Source organism: Physeter macrocephalus, chromosome 12 (genome assembly GCF_002837175.3).
Source record: "Physeter macrocephalus isolate SW-GA chromosome 12, ASM283717v5, whole genome shotgun sequence".
NCBI classification, from domain to species: Eukaryota; Metazoa; Chordata; class Mammalia; order Artiodactyla; family Physeteridae; genus Physeter; species Physeter macrocephalus.
This window is the reverse complement of record NC_041225.1, coordinates 55,894,455-55,919,354: the sequence shown is the minus strand read 5'-3', so window position 1 is coordinate 55,919,354 and position 24,900 is coordinate 55,894,455. Positions and strand designations below refer to the sequence as shown.

Here is a 24,900-nt window from a genome sequence, read left to right as displayed (position 1 = left end):
TGGGTCAGACTACCTTGGTTAAAATCTCTAGTTGCTCTTTACTTTATAACCTTTGGCAGTTACTAACCTTCTCTTAAATTTTAGTTGATCATCTGAAAAAAAAAAAGAGATTCCAATCTGGCTGGGTTATTGGGAAGATTTTCAAAGAGATAGTACATATAAAACATTTAACATAGTACCTGGCAGGTAATAAATTCTGTTACTTGCCGAGATATAAATTAATAGGTCAATAAAAAATTAAATCAGTGACTGAATAGTGGTCAGGGTTCTCTGTCCTTTGGTTCCTTGAATTAAATTCTTAGACTCTTACTAAATTTTTCCTTGAGGTAAGTAGAAATTAATATATGAAAATGTTACTTTTGCCAGAAGAGGTGTTTCTGGAGAGGAAGAAGATGATGAGCCTGATTATGATGATGAGCAGTACTGGTCAGCTGGACGAGAAGCTTCCCTTGTTCCCGACTCAGATCCTTTGGAATGTGCTGGCTCAGGCCTGGTGGAGCCTCATCATCCAGAATTTACAGTCTCAACATTTGCAGTGCAAAAACTTTCCAGGTTTGCTGTCATCATTTATGGGAAAATTGAAGGAAACTGAAAGTATTATAAACGCACCTACCACTCCTCGAATACTTTCGTGTTGTGTGCGTTCCAGCGGTACCTGATACGCCCAGTATCCTCTCTTTTAGGATAGGGAGATGAAGGAGGAGTTAGTATTATCAGTTACACTTTTTCAAGACACAAACCCTGCCTGTGTATAGTTACGCCTTCCCATACATGTATTTAAATGAATTTCTCTTTTGAGGTTTGATATTACTCAGTCGTTTTTGTCATGCTTCTCACTTGGCAGGTATGGTTTCAACAATGAGCACTGTCAGGTAGCCCTGAGAATTTGCAGTGGAGACGTGGGGGCATCACTGGAACATCTGCTCATCCAGTGTTTTTCAGAGACATTTGGAGAGAGGATGAAGATCTCTGAGGCCGTTGCGCGTATAAGCTTGGATGAGTGTGTGGAACAGCGACAGGAAGAGGCCTTTGCTCTCAAGTCAATCTGTGGAGAAAAATTTATAGAAAGAATTCAGAACAGAGTCTGGACCATTGGATTAGAACTGGGGTATTTGACGAGTAAATTCTGCAAATCCAAGCAAAAGGAAAGTACCAAAAATATACAGGAGACGTCACTTGAAATCTGTAAATTTTACCTCAAAGGAAATTGCAAATTTGGATCAAAGTGCAAATTCAAACATGAAGTGCCCCCAAATCAAATTGTTGGAAGAGCAGAAAGAAGTGTAGATGATTCCCATCTAAATGCTGTTGAAGATGCATCTTTTTTATACGAACTTGAAATTCGATTTTCTAAAGACCACAAATACCCCTACCAAGCTCCCCTTGTGGCATTTTATTCCACCAATGAGAATCTACCTCTGGCTTGTCGTTTACATATTTCTGAGTTCCTTTATGGCAAGGCCTTGACATTTGCCGAAACTTCAGAACCTGTTGTATATTCTTTGATAACCCTTTTAGAGGAAGAATCAGAAATAGCCAAGTTACTAACATATACCCATCACAAGTACAGTGTCCCTCCTGTGAACTTTCTGCCAGGATCCTCTGGGACCAGAATAAATAATCCTGTCTGTCGTAAACAAGTGATTCCAAGTAATTCGTTTCTTTCAAATCAAATTCCAGAAGGTACGTAAGTCATTGATGAGGTGTTGTGGAAGCGGGATTTGGAATGACGGATTACAGCAATCAGAGGCTCTGAGGGCTGGTATAGGATCTCCCCTGACCTATGACCTGACTTTACTTGTAAGGCCTAATTCTGTCACTGTGTTCTGGCTCCCTGAATTGAAAGTTTGTAGTGATGTATAAGTTTATTCTTGCAGTCGAGGGCTGGAAGAACCTTAAAGCATCCTTCCAGAAAAGTCTGTTTCGTGTAATCCATTTGGTTTCATGTGATTACTTCTGTTATTGTATATAGGATTACTTTAAAATGAGTTTTTAGAGATACTTCTCTTTCTATACCACCATCCATACCCTCCTGCTTTTAGTACGCTAGACCCCCAAAAGTCATTAGGGGATGTCTCTCTTTATGGGTCCCTAAATCCTCAAACAGAGAAATGTTTGTACAAGCCTCTGGCTTCCTCCAGATCCAAGTGTGCCGTACAGATTCTTACATCGCAAGTAACCCCCCTTTCAAAGTTCACCGTAGGATCTCTCTTATTTTTTGCCACCTTTCTTTCAGAGCAGCAAGTTTTATTATTTCCCAGGAGTTCCTAGGTAAATGTCAACAGGTAGAGAACAGTGAAACTGCACCGAGATGCAGATGCCGGACAGCCGGCTAGGTTCCCTCACTGGCCCCTTGACTCGCTCCCAGCCTGCAGCGAGTTCTAGCACTCAGGTGTATTCCTCAAGAAGTGACAAACTGTGTGTCGTGAACTTTTTTTTTAAGATAATAGCTTTATTAAGATATAATTTACACATCATAAAATTTACCCTTTTGAAGTGTACAATTCAGTGGTTTTTAGTATATTAACAGAGTTGTGCAACCATAACCACTGTCTAACTCTGGAACGTTTTCATCACCCCAGAAAGAAACTCTGTACCTGTTAGCAAGTCAATTCCTCATTTCTCCCTTCCCCCAACCTCTAACAACCATGAGTCTATATTCTGTCTCTATGGATTTGCCTGTTCTGGACATTTCATGCAAATGGAATCATATAGTAAATATGTGGCTTTTTGTGATTGGCTTCTTTCACTTAGCATAATGTTTTCAAGGTTCATCCATGTTGTAGCATGTATCAGTACTTCATTCCTTTTTATTACTGAATACTATTCCATTATATGGACATACCACATTTCATTTATTGATTCATCATATGATAGACATTTGGGTTATTTTGTGTCATGGAATTGTAGGTACACTTGCAAATATTTGAAACTTTCAGTTAATTCCTGAATGTACAGAGTCTACTGGATTAACAAGGCAGGGCATGATTTTCTTTTCTTTGTTTTTAATTTGGTTTAACCAAAGCCACTTACACTTGATTAAAGTTTATTTGGAGATGCATTTTAAGTTATTTAGCAGTAGAAGTAGTAGTGTGGAAATGAACAAACTTGCTTTATTCAAGCTTTAACTTTTTCTCCATTTTATGATTTTTTTGTTGTTGTTACTTTGTTAGATAGTGACTTTTCCCTGCTAAAGAAAGGGCTCCATATCGAAAATGTTTCCTTTTATCCCCTTCAAGTTGAAAAAGAATCAGAGCCTGAGGAGGAGACAGATGAGGATGAAGGTCCTGCACCAGTTATGGTGGAGAATGAAAGCTATGTCAACCTTAAGAAAAAGATTTCCAAAAGATATGACTGGCAAGCAAAATCAGTACATGCTGAAAATGTCAAAATCTGCAAGCAGTTCCGAATAAAACAGGTAGGGTATTCTGAGAGAATGGCTAACATTGCCTCCCTAATGTATGGATGAAGGGATTAGGAATTAGGAAGCTTTGGCTACTCTCCATGGTATACTTTCAGTTCTCTTTTACTCTGATTGGTCAAAGTTTCTGCATGCCACATGCATGTTCTAGATAGTTTTGGAAAATCCAATGGCTGATGAAAATGAAACATATATATACCAAATATTCTGAGAATCATGTGGCTTTGTTACTATGACAGAAATCTGATAGATGAAAGGAAAAGTAGTACTGTGATTTACATTAGAAATAACAGTATAGAAAAGGAGAAGGATAAGGAGGGACTCTTACCCCATTTCAAAGGCTCACAGGATAAATAATTTGCCCAAGGTCACATAGCTGGTAAGTGGCGACACAGGGTTTCAAGCTAATTCTCTCTGTTTTCAAAGTTGTTTTTACCCCATTCAGGGGTAAAAATAAGATTATTTTAAAAGAACTCATAAGTGAAGTATTAGGGCAGAGTTGGATGGAGGATAAAGACTAGGTGCTTAACCAGTTCGGGGATTAGATTAGATGCTATCTAAGGCCCTTCCAATTCTAAAGTTCTGTGATTCTGATTTTTGACAGAGTGTATATAACACTAGTACATATGTACCGCAACACCCATAGAATGTCAAATTGACTAGACAATCGCACCATAAATAATAAGATGGTGGAAATAAAAAATTATACATTCAGTTTGAACAGTGTGTTTAGAGGTGATAAAATTACATGCAGAAAATGTGTATGTTAATATAAATGTTAGTATAAATTTCTTACATTAGTCAAAAATACATCCACAGTTTTAACCTACAATACAATGTTTATAGCATTGGCCATTAGATGTCAAACTGAGTTACATAGATGTGGTGATTGGCCAAAAGGAACCCTTTAAATGAGGGATTATTCAAAAACAAAACAAAACAAAACAAAAAAGATGAGGGCATGTCAGAAGGACTCAGGAATCAACCTGGAAAAGCTCCCAATGGCCAAAATGAAATAATGAGAGCAACAAAATAAATTGGATTATATCGTAGGTATTGGATGTGCAGTATTGGATTATAACCCAGGATTTTTAAAAAAAGAACAGTATTGGATTATAACCCAGGAATTTTAAAAAAAGAAATCTATAAATCCATACCAGTTTATTTTTATTTATTTATTCTTGACAGATAAAAATTGTATATATTTAAGATGTTAAAAAAAAAACCATTTAGTGAGTGCTGTTACTGTTAGTGATTTTGGTAAAAATCTGATACTGTGTAGAACTACACTGTCTTGTATGGTAGCCCCTAGCCACGTGTAGCTATTTAAAGTTAAATTTATTAAAATTAAATAAAATAAAAAATTCAGGTCCTTGATAGCACTGATCACAGTTCAAGTGCTCAACAGCCACATGTAGCCAGAGGTTGCTATGTTGGACAGCGCAAACAGAACATTTCCATCAGCACGGAAAGTTCTGTTGAACAGTGCTAGTATAGAGACTTACAAAAAGAGCTGGATAGGTGCTAAGCAAGAGGAGTTATTTCTCTTATAAGATCCTTCAGTTCATTCAGATGTAGGAAAGCCACACAGATCCCACAGCTTATTCTGGCTGATTCTCTGAACAGCCTTCTGACTAAAGTCACCAGCATCCAACCCCCAACAAATCTGCACTTTCTGTCTCTAAACAAATTGGTGAAGAAAGAGCAGAAAGGGTAGGTCTAACTATGGGATTCCACATTCAGAGCTTTGTGAAAGGTGATTGCAAGTAACCAGACTGATGTCTTATCTTTTATTTTATTAGGTCTCCAGACAGTTCCAGTCAATTCTGCAAGAAAGACAATTACTCCCTGCTTGGGAAGAAAGAGAAAACATTCTTAAATTGTTGAGCAAGCACCAAGTGCTTGTTATAAGTGGTATGACTGGGTAAGAATGTGATTTATTTGTAATGCAGCTTTCATCTATAAATACGGTGTGTGCCCTGGTTACCACCACCAGTTCTACTTTAAAAAAAAAAAACAGTTGCTGGTGTTATTTGTGCTTTTTCCTGTCAAATATCAAATAATATTTCACAGAGGCAAATAATGTGGCAACTGTAGCCAATAGAGCCAAATTACAAAAATACAAACAAAACTCAGAAATTTAGGATTTTTTTTTTTTCAAATTTATTTTTGGCTGTGTTGGGTCTTCATTTCTGTGTGAGGGCTTTCTCTAGTTGCGGCGAGCGGGGGCCACTCTTCATCGCAGTGCGTGGGCCTCTCACTATCGTGGCCTCTCTTGCTGTGGAGCACAGGCTCCAGACGCGCAGGCTGAGTAGTGGTGGCTCACGGGCCTAGTTGCTCCGCGGCATGTGGGATCTTCCCAGACCAGGGCTCGAACCCGTGTCCCCTGCATCGGCAGGCGGATTCTTAACCACTGCGCCACCAGGGAAGCCCAACAAGGCCCATTTTAAAATGTAAAGGACAGTTCCAGAACATTTAGCTTGAAACTTCAGAAATAAATTTTCTAAATTTATTCTGATTTCCTTAAAGCTTTTGTTTAAGAACAACTTCGGGTACATTATTTTTCCTGTTCCACACTCTCCATATGTTATCCAAACCTATTTGGCAGGGACAAGTTGCAGGCTTAATCTAGTTCTGTATTCAAGGGTCTTCAATTTAATAATTACATTTGTGCCCAGACTCACAGATATGGTAGTAACTTTGTATCTTCCAGTTTCTTATCTTTTTTTTTTGCGCGAACCCGGTTCCCCTGCATCGGCAGGCGGACGCGCAACCACTGCGCCACCAGGGAAGCCCCGCAGTTTCTTATCTTTTTAACCTCAGTCAGTACTTTGGTATAGCCAAAGAAATACCACACCAATGGGAAAAATATAAAGTATTTTAATAATCATAAGATAATATTCCTGTTTCTTTAGGATTCATATGTAGAGTTCACGTTCCTGGAGGCATTTATAGACCTTAACCTAATGTTTATTCAGTAGTCCCCGTTTTACAAATAATAGTAAACTATTATTTGATTGCCCTGTTAACCTAAGTGCAAATTCCTAGGAGTTATCAGCTATAGGTAATAAGTCAGTAGGTAGGTTTAGAAGATAGATGAAGCTGAACAACTTCTATTCTAATTAGCTTCTTACTTTCCTCACTGGATATGATTGCTTCTTTAGTTAACTAGCGCACTTGAAAACTCTTATTTTAGGACTTATTTGTTTTGACATACAGATGTGGGAAAACCACACAGATTCCACAGTTTATTCTGGATGATTCTCTGAATGGACCACCTGAGAAGGTGGCTAACATCATCTGTACCCAACCCCGACGAATCTCTGCGATCTCTGTCGCCGAACGCGTTGCTAAAGAAAGAGCAGAGAGAGTGGGTCTGACTGTGGGATACCAGATCCGGTTAGAAAGTGTCAAGGTTTGTATGCTTTTCTTATTTCCTGATGACAGAAATTTACAATTTTCAAGTATAAAGAGCTCTTGGGGTCTGGAGATTCTGGGCAAGTTGGAATATATACTTCAATAGGGCTGAAGTCCTTTTAGAAATATTTTGGTTTAAACTCTTTTTGGGGCGTACTTAATTTCCTCTGTAAAGACCTTCTATTCTTTATTGGCAGAAGTGATCTAGTAGGTGCTGCTTTGTTCCTAAACAGGGACTTAATCCATTTAACCAAATATGGAATGAACAAATTCAGAATTGATTTCATCACTCACTGTTATTTTTATGTTTTATAATAATTTTTGAATGCTTTCTATGAGTCTTAAAATTTTGATGTAAAGTAGAAAAGCTTTTGTTGTTGCCAGCAAGAAACTATGCGTTTAGTTTCTTGGTTTATATTAAAATAGAACTGCTGGTGTTTTCAGTATTCTTTATCCCTATCCATTAAAAATGGCTTTGCCAGGAAAGTGTTTCCTTTTTTCAGAAAGTTCATTAAAGCTTTCTTTGCCCTTTTTTGTGTAAGTCCTCAGCCACCAGACTGTTATACTGCACCACAGGGGTGCTGCTAAGAAGGCTAGAGGGGGACACAGCCCTACAAGGAATCACCCATATCATTGTTGATGAAGTCCATGAGAGGACAGAAGAAAGGTAAGGCAAAGATTTTCCAAGTGAATACCCACACACATCAAATGAAGACATGGCTGAAAGAATTTTATTCTGCTTCCAGTCAAGTTCCTTAGAGCTAGTAATGGTAATTGCCATAGGGAAGGCTTAAGATAGAGAAGAGGAACTGCCTTCCTGGTCTTCAGAGTCTGTGACATGAAAAATGCTAGGAGAGCACATGTTCATCACTGGAAGGGTCATCCTATTAGATGGACATCGTCTAGCAAGAGGCACCATGCTGAGCTGGGTGCTGTACTTAGCAGGAATATCAGATGTAATGCTTGCTATAGCTGATGGATTGGTCAATATGTGCTTCCTTCTTTGTGCATTTGCTCAGTCATTTAGTCCTGACATTCATTCATATATTTATTGAGCCTGCATTAAGTGCCAAGTGGCCTATTAATTGCTGGGGATACTGTAGTGAACAAACATAAATGTTTCTCCTTTGTCTCTTATGGTCTGGTAGGAAAAACAAATAATGAACAGGTAAATAAATAAGTAAATAACTACAAATTGGAATAAGTACCATAAAAGAATAAACAGGATGCTGTGTTTGGGGGGAGAGAGCCATGAGATAATCAGAGATTATATCTCTGAAGAGATTACATTTAAATTAAAAACAGAAGTATGAAAAGGAGTCTCATGAGACATATGAGGGCAAGGTCAGCATTTGCAAGGACTCTGCAGTGGTAAAGGGCTTCATGAGTCCAAAAACTGGAGGAAGGCCAGTGCAGCTGGTATGTAGTGAATGAGGGGAAAAGTGACAGCTAAAAAAAGCAGGAGACTATGCCCCATTAATAGTAAAGCATTTGGATTTTACTTTAATGGAATTAGAAGTCATTAAAGGGTCAAGGTATAAAATCAAAATTCTCAATATTTTAAAATGAAGGGCCAGGTAAATACATGGCATTGATCATAGTTTGTCATGTAGATCATGCTCTAAAGTAGTAAAAAAGTAGTGGGAAAAAGAGAGATGATCCTTTGCAAATCATGAGGCTTTCCCAAAAAGGACTGTATTATTATAAATATCTTGAGAAGAAGAAAGTCTAAGTAAAGTTGATGGGCTGACAGAGAAGCAGAAAATAGACCATAGCAAAACTAAAAAAAAGAAACAAACGTGAAAAGAGGTCCCAGCTATTGCTGGTAAAAAGTTTTTTAAAAATGAACAGGGAAAACATGTAAACAGAAGACTATTTGTTAGAAGAAATAAATACACTAATATAGTAGTAATTAAGAAATATAAAGAAATTTGAAACTAAAGAAAAAGATTTTTATATAAAAAGAATATATCAGGGAATTCCCTGGTGGTCCAGTGGTTAATACTCAGTGCTTTCACTGCCAGGGCCCCGGACTTGATCCCTGGTCAGGGAACTTAGATCCTGCAAGCAGTGCGACGTGGCAAAAAAATTTTAAAAAGAATAAAAAGAATAGATCAAAATAAAAAGAAATATTTCCTAGAACAAGACAATAATAAATTTTAAGTAGCTATATAGAAAACACTGAAAATCTTTGAGGGGCAAATAATCTTTACGTAGAGACTCCAGAAAACAGTGGGGAAAAAAATAAATGGTAAATAATGTCACTTTGCACCTAAATGTTGAAATGAACATTTGAAAGAATTTATTTTAACAGAATCACTGAACAACCTGGAAGAGGGAATCAAATAAAACATTCAGCCAAACTAATGATATTTAAATGATTGTATTGTAAAAATAAATTTTTAATTTTAGGGGAAATTATATCCAATGTAATTTTGAACATAAAGAATACCTTTGGGTTTCATAACATTTATACTTCCACAAACTCAGTGAAACTGGAGGATAGCACTGGATCTGGTTCCTGGCTGCAATGATGTTCTCAAAAAGAGATTTTTATAAAACCTAATGACCTATAGAATATCAACAGTTAAAAACAAAGTATTTTCACATCCAAATAAAGATAAATTACACACTGGAGAAGGGAGATTTGAACATTTACAAATACCAGTCTTTGGGAATGGAGTATACAAATTATAAGAAAAAGTAGGGGAATATTTGCTAGCTCTGACTGAAAAAGGCAGAAAATAGGGGGTGGTGGTGTGATGAATTGGGAGCCTGGGATTGACATATATACACTAATATGTATAAAATGGATAACTAATAAGAACCTGCTGTATAAAAAGATAAATAAAATTTAAAAATTAAAAAAAGTAAAGTCTAGGAACCAAGATCAGTTAAAAAATAAATAAGATAAAAGGTTGAATGTAGAAAAATTATAGTTATATTTGTTTAAAATTTTTAATATATTTTCTGATCATAGAGATAATGACATTATTGTAACACATTTAGGCAATATTAAATGTCGAAGAAGAATTTCTGTCCCTTATAGAATTGCTAATTACATGTTAACAATTTGTTCTGTTTTCTTCTGGGAGTATATTGGGAGTTAGCAGAGAGATGTATCTCCACAAACACTATTGGGATTATATAGTGTTGTGTGCTGCATTTGATCTAATATTTAATATGAGAGCATGAACTATCTTTGAAATTATTGCTAATAATTGCATGAGGAAATTCTAACATGTGGATGTACCATAAATTACTTAACCATTTACCTATTGTTATATTATTTTCCTTTTCCCTAAAAAAGAAACAGAATAGTCATAAATGTAATTAAATTAGCTCATTAAAGAAAACTAAGTAGTTCAAGAATATACTCATTAAAAATTCAGGGCTTCCCTGGTGGCGCAGTGGTTGCGCGTCCGCCTGCCGATGCAGGGGAACCGGGTTCGCGCCCCGGTCTGGGAGGATCCCACATGCCGCGGAGCGGCTGGGCCCGTGAGCCATGGCTGCTGAGCCTGCGCGTCCGGAGCCTGTGCTCCGCAACGGGAGAGGCCACAACAGAGGGAGGCCCGCATACCACAAAAAAAAAAAAAAAAAAATTCAAACAATACAGATAAAGTGAAAGTCCCCTGTAACACTCCCAAACCATTCCCAGTCCCTGCCCCAGAGATAACTACGATGATCAGATTGGTGATATGTCCTACTATACATTGACATATATGCCTGCTTTGTCAGAAATAGGTACTTTTATTTCCAGACCTTTTTTTTCTTATACAAATTATATATTCATTTAGTACATCAACAAACATTTATTGAGCACCTACTATATCCCAGGCAGTGCTCCAGATACTGAGTAGTATCTTGTAGAACAAAATAACCAAAATCCCCATCCTCATAGAGCTTATATTCTAGTGAGAGAGCCCAACAATAAGCAAGATAAAGAAGTAAAATATAAAGTATGTATGTTAAGTGCTAAGAAGAGAAAGGGTAATATGAAATGCAAGGGAGGGGAACATTTGAAATTTTAAACATGGTGGCCAGGGAAGGCCTATCTGAAAAGGTACATTTTGAGTAAAGACTCAAAGAAAGTGAGTGAGTGAGCTACCTCTTGAATGTCTGGGAAAAGCCCTTTCTAGGCACATTAATAACATGTGCAAGGGACCTGGGATCCATGTCTCAAAGACAGCAAGGAGGACAGTGTGGCTGGAGCCAAGTGATGAAGGGGGAGAGCGACCGGAAATGAGTAGTGAGGGTACAGATCATGTCACATAGGGCCTCGTTAGTGAGGACTTTGATAAGAAGTCGTTGAAGGATTTTGAGCAGAAGAGTGGCACAGTCAGATTTACATTGGCACAGAATTATTGGTCTACCATACTGAGAGTAGATTTTAGGGGGGCACGGGCTGAAACAGGGAGACCAGTTAGGACATTGCTGTTCTGCGGTACATATTGTTCTACAACTTGGGTTTTTTTCACTAACAATATCTCTTAGAGATGTTTTCATGTGTATCTAGAGCTCTACTTTATTCCTTTTATCTGCCTCATGTTATTCCTTAGAATGGATGATATTGTCATAATTAACCATTTCTTGGTTGATAGACATTTTGGTAGTTCCCACTGATTTACAAACAATGCTATAATGAAAATCGTTGTATATACCTCTTTATGTACATGTAGATATCAAGAAGTGGAATTATCAAATGCAGTGATGGATGCTGTTGGTATTTTGATTGGCACTACACTGAATTTAGTTTATTTGGTGGGAAATTGATATCTTTACAACATTAAGTCTTCACATCTAGGAACATGACACATCTTTCTATGAGTTATAAATTTTTTCACATAAGTCTTACACTTACTTGAAATATGTCAAAGGTTATTAATTTTCATGTATTAAATTTGTTTGATCCTCAGATGTTTCTTTTATTTCCTCTAGTGACTTCTTACTGCTAGTTTTGAAAGACATTGTGTTGCAGAGACCAACTCTTCAAGTTATTCTGATGAGTGCAACTTTAAACGCTGAGCTCTTTTCAGAATATTTTAATTCCTGCCCAGTTATCACTATACCAGGTGATTAAAATCCATCATTAAATACGTATTGTCCTAATAAGCAAATATAATTATTTTAAAGTTCATTTGACATATAAATGAATGAGTATTTATACCTGTTTCTAGAGAAGAATTGATTAGTTTATAACAAATAAAATCATAACCATATAATGAAATTAATAAAGAGGTAATGTTTTATTCATTTGCTGGGAGATTTTAATTTATATGTGCTTTAAAAAAAAGTCTAGGTTATTAGGATTTCTAGCATTCTGTTGTGTTTAACATCAAAATGTGAGTTTATAATGGTAATCTATCATAAAGGGAAAAGTTGTATCTGTGTATAGCATATTTGTTCATTGCTGGATTCTGCTAAACTTCTGGATATTGGTCCATTCTGGGAGCAAGTGAAATTGGATAGTCTGTGTCTTCTTTTGGTGCTTTCACAGTCTCATTGTGGGATTAATTTATCACCTTGGGCTTTGGTTTATCATTCTGCATTTGATTGCTAAAGAACAATTTGGAAACACTGAGTGGTGAATAATTCGTTCTAGTTATAGAGGATATCGACAGTAGATTTAAAGATGAAATTATATGCTTGATCTAGAATACAATTGTTGACTGTTTAAAGGTCCCCTGCAGGGAAGAAGAGGGGTATAAAAAGGTTTAACAGATTTTTTTTAAGAGGTTAAAAAAAGTCTTATTAGCAAATGATCATCTCTCCAACTATGCACTTCTGTTTTATTTACTAACTGGAATCTACTCCTTCCATTTTTATCATGAAAAGCTTTTTCTGAATACTTGTAAGACCACAGAGTAAATAGTACCTTACTGCGCCAAGCTTCGTTTTAAGACAATTTTACATATACAAACAGTTTCAAGATAGCTGAACGGGTATTCTGAGACTTTTCTGTTTTATTTTCTTGTTTTCCTAGGTCGTACATTTCCTGTTGATCAATTTTTTCTGGAAGATGCAATTGCTGTGACAAGGTAAGGAAGATATTAATTAAAGTTCGGTGAAGGTCCTTGAAAACAGAATTATTATTTTACCTCCGTGTGCCTGGATGCTAATAAATGGGTTAATTTTTCTTCTAATTTTTCAATTTGAGCATTTTGTTTTCCCCTTTCAGCGAATATTTATTATACAAATTATTTGAATTCAAAGGCAGTATTATATATTAAGAGTACTCACTCAGGAATCCCTAATGTAGACTAAGGACCTTGGGTGATAATGATGTATGGATGTCGGTTCATCAGTTTTAACAAATGTACCACTCGGGTTGGGGATATTGCTAACGGGGGAGGCCATTCATAGGGGAGGGAGCAGGGGGTGTATGGAGAATCTCTGTACCTTCTGCTCAGTATTGCTGTGAACCTGAAACTACTTTAAAAAGTAAAGTCTGTTTAAAAAATGGTGGGGAATTCCCTAGCGGTCCAGTGGTTAGGACTCGGCAATTTTACTGCGGTATCCTGGGTTCAATCCCTGGTCAGGGAACTAAGATCCCACAAGCCATGTGGCATGGCCAAAAAAATAAAATAAAAAAAAAATAAAAAATGATGGACCAAAATCTATGGAGAATTTAACATGGAAGAAAAAAAGTACTAATTCTGCAGACAGACTACTAGTATTTAAATCCCTCTACTTACCAACTGTAACATTGGTGAGTAGCTTAATCTCTCTGTGACTTAGTTTCATCATATGTAAAGTGAGTATATTAATAGTAGCCTCTTCGAGAGTTATGAGGATTAATTAATACTTGGAGTTAATACTTGCAAAGGGCTTAGAACTGTGCCTGGCATATATCAGATGCTTTTTATATGTTAGCTATTATTATCATTATTATTCTGCCTTCAAGGAGTTTGCAGTACATATGAGTGTATAAGTTCTGTACCGGCTAGAAGGTGGTAATGTCTATTGGATACCAACAGATTTCTCCCCTCTGAAAGCTCTGTTCCTCTTCCTACTCTTCGACCTTGAAGATTCCCCAGGGTTTTATCCTCGCACTGTTTCTTCTCACTGTTAAATTCTTGCTTGGCTCTCTAAGACTCATGTGATTTCAGCTGTCACCCCTGTGCTGAGAACTCCCGGATTGGTATCTTCATTCCTGAGCTCTGAGCTCCAGAATGGAAACACCTTTGACGTCTGACACCTTAAACTCAACCCAGAATTTTTTCTTTCTCTCTGCTCCTTCCATTCCTAATAAGCCCCCTCCTAATTCTACGTTATTTAATGATACAGTATTCTCAAGCTAAAAACCCCAAAACAGTGGCTCTCAAACTTTAGTGTGCAGTAAGCATACCTGGGGAGCTTATTAAAATTGTTGTTTTGTGGGCCCAATGCCACTTCCATGGAATGTGAATCTCTGGGGAAATCATCTTTCAGCTAGTTTCCCTGTCTTTTTTCTCTCACTTTTCCAAATTCACTGCCTCCAGAATTATCTTGAAACAGAGCCAAAAGCATTCCCGTGTGTTCCCCACCAGCAATAGGGCACAGCAGACAGAACCCTGGACTGGTGGAAGAATAGCACATGAATTGGGCAGCAGCAGAGCAACATCCTGCTGAATGAGCACGGAAAACAGGTGAATAGTGTCATTCCTCACCAACAGACCCGCATCCACACCCACACATTTCTTTGTCTTCTTTCCTCAGGTATGTGTTACAGGATGGGAGCCCATATGCGCGCTCCATGAAACAGATGTCAAAGGAGAAGCTCAAGGCGAGGCGCAGCAGAACCGCATTTGAGGAGGTGGAGGAGGACCTGCGCCTCTCCCTGCACCTCCACGATCAGGATTCCACCAAAGATGCCGTGCCAGATCAACAGTTAGATTTTAAGCAGCTCCTGGCCCGCTATAAAGGTAATGTGCTTCCTGGGGGGAATATTACAATTATGCCAAAGATAACTAGTTTTTCTCACGCCATGATCCAAAAGAAGAAAAATGTGGCTCTTGTTTCATAGTTACCTTGTCTTTAGTTCATCAGAACAACCTTAAACTTAGAAAAATAACAGTTCTAATACATATTAAAATTGTTATTATGTTTACCCGTGGGTTTTTTCCTGATTATAAATGTGTTCTTTATAGAAAAATTGGGAGGTAATAAAATATAAATTATATTCTTGAGTGTCTTGTAACTTTGCATTTTGATATGATTTCAAATTCAGAATTAAAAATTTGCAAGACTACAGTGAACTCTCATATATCCTTTACCCTGATTCACCAATTATTAACGTTTTGCTTCATTTGCTTTATTATTTGCTCTGGGTGCATATATATTTTTTTTTCCTGAATGTTTTGAGGGTAAATTGCAGATATGATGCTCCTTAACCCCTAATATTTCAGTATGTATTTCCTAGAACAAGGACATCCTCTTACATAACAAGTAGGATATGGGAATTCCCTGGCGGTCCAGGGGTTAGGACTCTGGTGCTTTCACTGCCGGGGCCCGGGTTCAGTATCTAATCAGGGAACTAAGACCCCATAAGCTGCACGGCATGGCCAAAACCAAAAACAAACAATAGGACATGATCAAAATGAAAACATTTAACACTAATACAGTACTACTGTTTAATCCACAGTCCATATTCTAATTTTGTCAATTATTTCAATAATGTCCTTTATTGCTATTTTTTAAGTGGTACAGGATCCAACCCAAGATTACATATTGCATTCAGTCATCATGTATCTTTAGTTTCTTTCTATTTGGAGAAATTTGCCAGCCTTTATTTTTCTTCTATGATTTACATTTTTAAGGAGTTTGGGCCAATTATTTTGTAGAATGTCCCTCTGTTTGGGTTTATCTAACGTTGCCCCATGATTAATTTTAGGTTATGCATTTTTGGTTAGAAAACCACAGAAACAATGTTGAGTCCTTCTCAGTGCATCATATCAGGAGGCACATGATGTTGGTTCGTCCCATTATTAGCAGTATAAACTTTGATCACCTGGTTAAGGTGATGCCTACATTTCTCCTCTGTGTAGTTACTATTTATTCCCTTTGTAGTTAATAAGTCAGTTGTGGAGAGAGATTTGAAACTATTTATCCTATAATATCCTCAAAATTTCACCCACTAGTTTTAGCATTATTCAATAGGCCTCGAAAATGACATCTTGTTTTAGGGCCCACCCTGTGCTGAGCATTTTTATGTATGTTGTTAGGTGCTCCCTCCTCCCATGCCAGACTCCACGCAGCTTTGTTCCTAGACAGTCTTCCATATGTTCAGCTGGGCTGAACCCATAGAAACCCTAAGGTTACTACTTTTGCTTTCTTCCTAAAGCCTAGACAGGTCTCAGTTGCCTTTCCTGCTCTCTTTTCCATGGACTGCCACCCCGACTCCTCTTGGTCCTTCCAAAAAAAAAAAAAAAGGTGTTTACCTTTCAAGGAGTAAGAGCCTCCAACCCCTGTTACTGCTTCTGTAGCAGAAAAGACAAGTGAGTTTTCCTTTTTCTCCTTCCACCAAAGATGCAGTCCTGCATGGGAAATGGTAATCATAAAGGAATTAGGGCATTAGCCATTTGTTCTGCTGTTTAGGAAGATATACGTGGCTCCCAAACATTTCACTTAATCTTCCCAACATCCTGAGAAGTAAGGTTAAGAGCATAGACTTGTATCTTACAGACCTGGATTCGACTCCCCAGGCTCTCATAAAACCAGTTATATGCAAGTTCCTCATCCTCTCTATTCCTCAGTTTCCTTATCTATAAAATGCCATTATTTAGGAGATTAAATAAGGCAATACAAATCCACAGTATAGTGCCCAGAGCTAGTAAGTGCAGATTTGTGATTCTCATGAAAATGTCTGACTCAAATGTTTGTGTTCTTTCTGTACATCATACCAGCTGACAATTCCCATTTCCTTATTCTATTAAATTAGTTAACAGGAAAATCTCTTTGGTTTCTCTTTTGAAATTCCAGAGTTTTCTTTAAGAATTATGACTGGATCGAAGCCACGGTCTTTCTAATGTCAAGCACAGAGATATCAAAGTTCAGAAAGCACCTCTGAGAACTCTTTTCTAAGGAATTGAGGTTGGGAAACCTGGCTCTACCACTAGCTTCTGTATTATGCTGGGCTGATTGATCACTTAGCTTCTCCAAGTCTCCTCTTCCCTGTGAAACAAAGACTTTATCTAGTTGATCTCAGTGCTCTCTTTCAGAAAATTAAACAATGTTCCCTAGCTTGATTTTGAAAACTTTTTCTAGTTAAAAAATAATAATAATCAGTCTTTTAAAATATATAAATGATTAGTAAAACCTGCCAAACTATAAGAAAAATTTTTTTAAATGATTTTCGTTTCCCTTTTTTTCAGTTAGCTGATTCTTTCTCCTTTTTGAAAAGTCTGGCTGTTTGGAATCTTGGCACATAAAAATGACTCCTGCTCTGCCTTCCACACCCAACCACACTTTTGCTTGTATAGCTTATTTCTTCCTTTCTTTCATTTTTTTACCAACATAGGGTTCATTCTTCAGAACAACATTGTTTAGCAACTGCTTTTGCCTCTCTTCAAGCTTTTCAGCAAAGCATAGAAAGCTTCCTTTCCTTCATACCAACTACAGTTGTTTTGCTCCAGTTAGACTGTATTTCAGATGATGGGTCTTTAGAAAGAACTAAAAAGAAAGGGCAGCCGTCTTTAGAGAATTAGTCTCCCCAGGCATATGCTGTTTGTTTTTAAAAGAGCTGAGGCTTATAGTACAACACAAGGAAGTATATCTTTTACTAGGCTTCTGATGAATTAGAAGGAGATTGTAGACCCTTAACCTGAGGGTCAATGGGTAAACTTCAGGGGTATTGGTGAAGCCATTAAAATCACATTTATTTTTCAGGGAAGATTCATAACTTTTATGATTTTCTCAAGGAACCTAAAAGTTAAAAGTCACTGTTGTAAAATTGCTGCTGTAAAGTCACTGTTGTAAAGTAAAGCTGTGGCCTCTGTGCACTGATTTTCACAGTTACTGTTGCCTGGACTTTTGGCTCATCTGACTCACAAGTTGATTGAATCTGGAAGGGTTTTCTGAAATATATTTGATATATTTATATATCAAATGTATTATATATATAGAGAGAGAGTATACTTATATAATATATAAATATATATAATACATATATATCTGAAATATATATATAAAATATATTTTATATGATAGATAAAAGGGGAAGGAAAGAGAAAAGTTAAAAGTTGCTTCTCTTGGCCTTTCCAGCAGGGGCAGGAGCCTGCTCTTTGGGTCATTGTTCAAGCAAAAAGTGCTTCTGGGGCTTCCCTGGTGGCGCAGTGGTTGAGAGTCCGCCTGCCGATGCAGGGGACACGGGTTCGTGCCCCGGTCCGGGAAGATCCCACATGCCGCGGAGCGGCAACGGGAGAGGCCACAACAGAGGAAGGCCCGCATACCACAAAAAAAAAAAAAAAAAGTGCTTCTGGTGAGCCTGTATTTTCTGAGAGACTGAAGGAAAAGAGTTCATTTCAGTACATTAAATGTGAACATCTGTGTTATTAAATCAAATCAAGACACCCACTTAGTTCCCAGGCATATTTTCTTCAATAAGGTGTAACTATTCTGATTTTTACCTTTCTTTCAGGGGTTAGCAAATCAGTCATCAAAACAATGTCCATTATGGATTTTGAAAAGGTTAATCTTGAATTAATCGAGGCCTTGTTAGAGTGGATTGTGGATGGAAAGCACTCTTACCCTCCAGGTAACTGCTGCCTGTCTTAAGTGGGAGACGGCAAAGGGCAGGGAGTCTACTTCCTGAGATGGTGGGGATTGTGGGGACAGCCTCTCTTCCTGGAGCCCTTGCCCCAGTTCCTCACCTTTTCACCCCCAATTGTGTGTACAGTTGCTTATTAGGTTTTTCAGGAGGAAATTTTACCGTTTACCTTTTGAGGAAGTTTTACCTTTTACCCACTGAGCAAAAAGATGTTAACAATACAAAGTCCAAAATGAAGAAGGCTGAAAAGAAGGCCTGGGTGTCCACATGTCAACACTCAGTCCCTGGCTAAATGGGAGTCTAATAGTGAGTGTTTGAATCATGTGAAGACTCTACACCTGGAGGCCACAGGGCAATGGGGTTAAGAGAACAGGCTTTGGAAAGTCTGATAAAATTCCCTGCTACTCCCGAGCTCTGTAACCTTGGATAATAAAGTCCTTATCTTTTCTATGCCTCAGGTTCCTTGTTTGTAAAATGAAGACAATAATAAGTCCTCTATGTTGAGTATTAAAAGAAACCATTTACAAAGCGCTTAGCACAGTGCCTGACATATATTTAATGCCCAGTAGCTACTACCCCTAACAATATTATAGTTATGCTAGTATATTTATCATTGTTATTATTATCACTGTTACTACTACTACTCCTACGGTTATAACACAGAGCAATCCCTACTTTCCCCTTGCTCAGTGTCTTCCCAGTGGCCTTTTTACCTCATTTGTAGTACGTGATCTCCAGAATGAATGTCCCAGATCTTCTCATAACTGAATCCTTCACATCATTCAGGTTTCCAACAAATGTCTTCTCTCCAGAGGAGTCTTCGCTGACCACCCTATCTGTTGTCTCTTCCCTCACTCTATCACAATATCCAAAAATGGTTTTCATTTTCAATATAGCACTTAACACTATCCAAAATTATAGTTCTGCTTACTGATGGTCTGCTTCAGTAGAGTTTAAGCTCTTTAAGAATAAGAATTTCTTGTGCACCACTGTATTCCTCAGACCCTAGAACAGAACCTGGAATCTTTAGGTATGGAGTAAATATTTGTTGCATGGATAGATGCAGCCATTGTTGAGTGATAATTAAGTGAAATCATAGATCAGAAAACTACATTATATGCTCATTACACAAATGACTGCCCTCTTCTGATTAGATCTTAATCATTATGTGGTATTTTCTAAGGAAACATGTGAGCCACATAAAATTATTGAAGTGTCTTGTTTCTCATTCCTTGGCAAGTAGCCATTGTTGGCTAATGTATTATCACTGGATTGAATATCTTATTTCATCCCAAAGGAAAAGACTATTAGTGAAAAAAATCAAGTATAGCAGCCAAAAAGAAATGTTAGAAAATTATCTGAATTCAAAGCAAAGTTGATGTAGTGATTAGGCAGTTGGTGATATATTTATGAATATTAAAGATATCCTTGATACAGATGGCCAAGCCATGAGGGCAGAGCAGATCAGAAGGCACATAAAAATACAGACAAATTTTTTTTTCCATCCATATAGATTATTTTACCACTCTTAAATTTTGTGCTACTTTAGTAGAGAGAAGCATGGGGTATGTAATGGAAAAAGCATGGATCTGGTACCAGAAACCCTATATTTGTTTTCATACTCCCCTCTTATTAAGTTCTGTGACCTGACCATGTTACTGAGTCACCTTAAGGGTACTATTAATCTTCTTAACGGGTGATTATGAGGATCAAATGAGATAATGTATGTGAACATTCTTTGTAAACTATGAAGTACAGTATTAAAACCAACCCTGAAAGATAATCTTTTGTCCTTCTCACTTCAGAGTTCAATTTTTATAATAATTTAGTTTCCTTATTTATTTAGTGGGGAGAATAACCGTGATAAATTATTGGTCATGAGTTCCTTGTGGGCAGATCTTTGTTTTATATTCCATTGTACCTAGCACAGAGCTGACAAAGACACCCAATAAATATTTGTGGGATTAAAGGCGGGGTAAAACAGTGTCAATTTCCTCTGTGAATAAAGCACAAAAGGAGGTGACTGTTGCTGAGTGACTGCTCTTGCACAGAACTGCACTAGAATCAGTTTATCACTGCTTATTTTCTTTAATGTAAAATTTTAAAGCCCATAAACCATTGTTATGGCATGGTAAGTTAATATACTGCCTCTTCAACACATATCTGAATTTAGATTACCAGATTGGCTGGCCAATTATAGTTTCTTTTTCTCATTTCCAATAAAATGTTTATGGATTGTATTTACTAATGGGGAGAAGAGTCTTCCTGTCATATAAGATTAGAAGGATAACTCTTTCTATAGTAACGGAATGTCAGTGGCCAGTGCACTGAAGAAGTACGTTTAAAGAGCTTTGCTAATGATTCTTGTATAACGTAAGGCATTATATTTTTCTACACATCATTTCTTTTTCTGTTTTCAAAAGATATAGTACCTCATTCATTCTGTAGTTATTAAGTCAGAAAATATATTTTAAAAGTTTGTTTTCCATTTAGTTCCCTGGGGACTTTACAAAGAAAAGAAAATTGACCGTGAAAAATCTCAGATTATTACATTTTTCATTTAAAATTATAATCTGTATTAGTTTTTTCTTTTTCACATCTATCAGATTGATTCTTTTTATATACCCAGGTGCTATACTTGTATTTTTACCGGGACTAGCAGAAATCAAAATGCTTTATGAACAGCTACAGTCTAATTCTCTATTCAACAACAGACGTAGTAATCGGTAAGTTAATTAATTGCTTTCTATATTCTTAATCATCTATTGCAGTTATGTGTGAAAATGAATAACCAGAAAGATCTCTTTGACTGTTATCACCCTCTTTCGACCCTGGTGTCACTGCTCAAGAATATGTTTGTTTATGCCAGCTGGGAATAGACAAAGCAGTTTGTTTCAGGGAGTCAGTCATTTCCATTCCATTATATAAAAATGTTTCTCTTCACTTAGCAGAGTGACTCAGCAAAATTGCATGTGCAGTTAACCCTAGAACAACACGGGTTTGAACTGCATGGGTCCACTTATACATGGATTTTTTTCAATGGTAAATACTATAGTACTACATGATACGTGGTTAGTTAAATCTATGGATGCAGAACCACAGATACAGAGGAACCACATATACAAAGGGCCAACTATAAATTATACATGGATTTTTGACTGCACAGAGGATTGGCCTTCCCTAATCCGCATATTTTTCGAGGGTAAACTGTAATTTCAGTTGCCAGATACTGGGGATTGGAGAAGCCAGTGTTAATAACAACAAAGAAATGCTACCATTTTGAGAAAAAATAATTTTCAGTGGTTCCTATTCCAGTAGTAAGACAGACTGGGTGTGTCTTCATATCTAAGGGGACACTACTTGACAGATGAACACCACCTAGAAATATAAGACTGAAGTTTCTTAGCATACATGACTGTCTCTGTCTCTCTTTCTCTGAATTTAAAGGTAGGGAAAGAAATGATTCTTTGTTGGTTAGTGTGCTCCAGGCTTGTTACTTGTAGAATGTCAACTCTTTAGTCCTCATAATTATTTACTAGTGAATTACACTCCAGTTTTTCCCAAGTTGATGCAAGGTTTTTGGTTCATAGAACTGAGTAAATATTTTTTTAAGGGTCAGAAAGAACTTTCCGATTTAGAAGACCTGGGCCTTGAGGACAGGTTGTGGAGAAGCTGCTGATTTTTGGAGTCACATTGTTAGTTTTAATAGAAATTCACCCATTATAACCCAATTTCAGTGTTTTGTACTAGAACACTAAATCCTTTTTTTTTTTTTTTTTTTTTTTTAGATGTGTTTGTTCACCCACTTCATTCATCTTTATCCAGTGAAGAGCAGCAGGCTGTGTTTGTAAAACCTCCTATGGGTGTAACTAAGATTATAATTTCCACCAACATTGCTGAGACATCCATAACCATCGATGATGTTGTCTATGTCATCGATTCTGGGAAAATGAAAGAAAAGAGGTATCCTCATCCTTTTTTTTTTTTTTTTTTTTTTTTTAGATGTGTTGTTCACCCACTTCATTCATCTTTATCCAGTGAAGAGCAGCAGGCTGTGTTTGTAAAACCTCCTATGGGTGTAACTAAGATTATAATTTCCACCAACATTGCTGAGACATCCATAACCATCGATGATGTTGTCTATGTCATCGATTCTGGGAAAATGAAAGAAAAGAGGTATCCTCTTTTGGTAATGTAAGAGATGGGCTAACAATGCCTCATTTGGAGCAACACAGCTGTTAAAGGCTAATGCCATTAAGCTACATGGATTACTGTTTGAAAAAATACTTTATGAAAACTCTCTGTAGATATATGAGTGATTCTGTAGCTAGGATCATGAATCTTATTTTCAAACAGAGGTAGAAATTTTAAGTTTTTACCTTAGAAATAATTATTTTTCCTCTTTTTCTTATATGCTTTACATGTGCTTGAATGAAAAAGAATTGGTATGGGAGGTGATGGATATGTTAATTACCAAAAGGTTGGTAATTATTTCACAATGTATACATATATCAAAACATCACATTGTACACCTTAAATATATATAATTTTTATTTGTCGAAAACAAATGAAAAATATATTTTTTTAATTGAATAAAGAAACTGTATGTAGTATATAGTACAGAAACCATTTAAATTAGCACAAAGTGCTCCCACCAGGGACTCAACTACCCCAGAACATGCGGGACACTGTCCTTCTACAGAAGTAGGATGGGGCTTCCCTGGTGGCGCAGTGGTTGAGAATCTGACTGCTAATGCAGAGGACACGGGTTTGAGCCCTGGTCTGGGAAGATCCCACATGCCGTGGAGCAACTAGGCCCGTGAGCCACAACTACTGAGCCTGTGCGTCTGGAGCCTGTGCTCCGCAACAAGAGAGGCCGCGATAGTGACAAGCCCGTGCACCGCGATGAAGAGTGGCCCCCGCTTGCCACAACGAGAGAAATCCCTCACACAGAAATGAAGACCCAACACAGCCATAAATAAATAAATAAATAAATAAATACGTACATACATACATAAACAAACAAACAAACAAGCAACCAACCAACCAACCAAGCCAAGTATTTGGAAAAAAAAAAAGAAGTAGGATGGTTCATCTATTCTGTCCATGCTAAGTAAAATTTTGCCCACATTTTTATAAAGTAACTGCTTTTTACCTTTTCTTTTACTTTATAGATATGATGCCAGCAAAGGGATGGAAAGTTTAGAGGATACTTTTGTCTCTCAAGCCAATGCTCTGCAAAGAAAAGGTCGGGCAGGTCGTGTTGCATCTGGGGTCTGCTTCCATTTATTCACCAGCCATCACTTCAGTCATCAGCTTCTAAAGCAGCAGCTACCAGAAATACAAAGAGTGCCATTGGAACAGCTCTGTCTAAGGTACATCTTGATCCTTGTGTTCTGCTTCCAAAAGGTCCCAACATTTCTCACCCTAAGTTCCATGTTTTCTTTTTCTTAGTAGAAGATGTTTTGCTAAGCGTGGACTTGGATGAACTCATTCATTTGCAAAGAAAGAGCTCTTCAGTGTTGCCTTTACCATTCCTTTTAACTTTCTACACATAAAGATCTCTTGCATTGCAGAGGAGGGCCCTAAAATAGAGCTTAAGAATACATTTATAAGTCAGGAAAGTAATTAACTTATCAAGAAATTTCTGCTAGGGCAACACCAATATTAAATCATCACAGGGGGAAATCTACACCCTCATTATCAGTTAGAACAATGTGAACAAAAGCAATTTGAAAACACCATTATTTACCTGATGAACAAACAAGAACAAATATCATAAAATAGGATTTAACGAATGAATGATTAAACTCAGTGTTATTGAAGCTGGAGAACCTTTGGTTCAACCTTTCTGAAACTTTGCATAGCGTATATAAGAACTCTAAAACTATCCATGCTCTTTGACCGAGTCATTATTTTGAGGGAGTATGCCCATAAAATTTACCCAAAGGGAAAAAAGTTACTTGTACAAAGATGTTACAGCTCTTCTTTTATCCAATAGGTGTATTTTGAGAGCCTTCCATTACATTAGTAAAAATGTAAAGGAATTATAAGTGAAATAAACTTTATATATGTTAGATTTTTCTCTTTTGAAAATTGCCTAAATTCATAATTTAAAACAGCTTTTCAAGAGCTGTCACAAGGCAGGACACAATGCAGGTTAATTTTATAAACAATTATTATGCAATTTCAGATGTGGGAAAGAGAGTGGGTGGATCATTTGAATTTTATTTCATGATTTGAACCCACTGTTATAGAAAAAAGCATTTTGGAAGTTTATAGAGAGAAATTTATTCTGTTATCTCAGTAAATTTCA

General features: G+C 37.1%; 1 protein-coding gene across 9 annotated transcripts in view; it reads left to right on the top strand.

Annotated features, from left to right (window-relative positions):
* Positions 1-24,900, top strand: part of DHX57 (DExH-box helicase 57) — a 58,901-nt gene that overhangs the window by 17,009 nt on the left and 16,992 nt on the right. For 8 of the 9 annotated variants that reach the window (XR_003682220.2, XM_007103443.3, XM_007103444.4 and 5 more), the window contains 13 exons: positions 367-552; positions 845-1,683; positions 3,240-3,418; positions 5,224-5,345; positions 6,641-6,836; positions 7,381-7,505; positions 11,777-11,910; positions 12,822-12,876; positions 14,537-14,742; positions 18,456-18,572; positions 21,214-21,310; positions 22,587-22,760; positions 23,759-23,959. Coding sequence is in view for 8 of the 9 variants with exons in the window: in XM_007103443.3 (XP_007103505.1) it covers positions 367-552; positions 845-1,683; positions 3,240-3,418; positions 5,224-5,345; positions 6,641-6,836; positions 7,381-7,505; positions 11,777-11,910; positions 12,822-12,876; positions 14,537-14,742; positions 18,456-18,572; positions 21,214-21,310; positions 22,587-22,760; positions 23,759-23,959 (2,631 nt within the window). In the remaining variant the exon portion in view is untranslated. The remainder of the gene's footprint in view (positions 1-366; positions 553-844; positions 1,684-3,239; positions 3,419-5,223; positions 5,346-6,640; positions 6,837-7,380; positions 7,506-11,776; positions 11,911-12,821; positions 12,877-14,536; positions 14,743-18,455; positions 18,573-21,213; positions 21,311-22,586; positions 22,761-23,758; positions 23,960-24,900) is intronic. The other variant, XM_028496521.2, reaches the window with a different exon arrangement.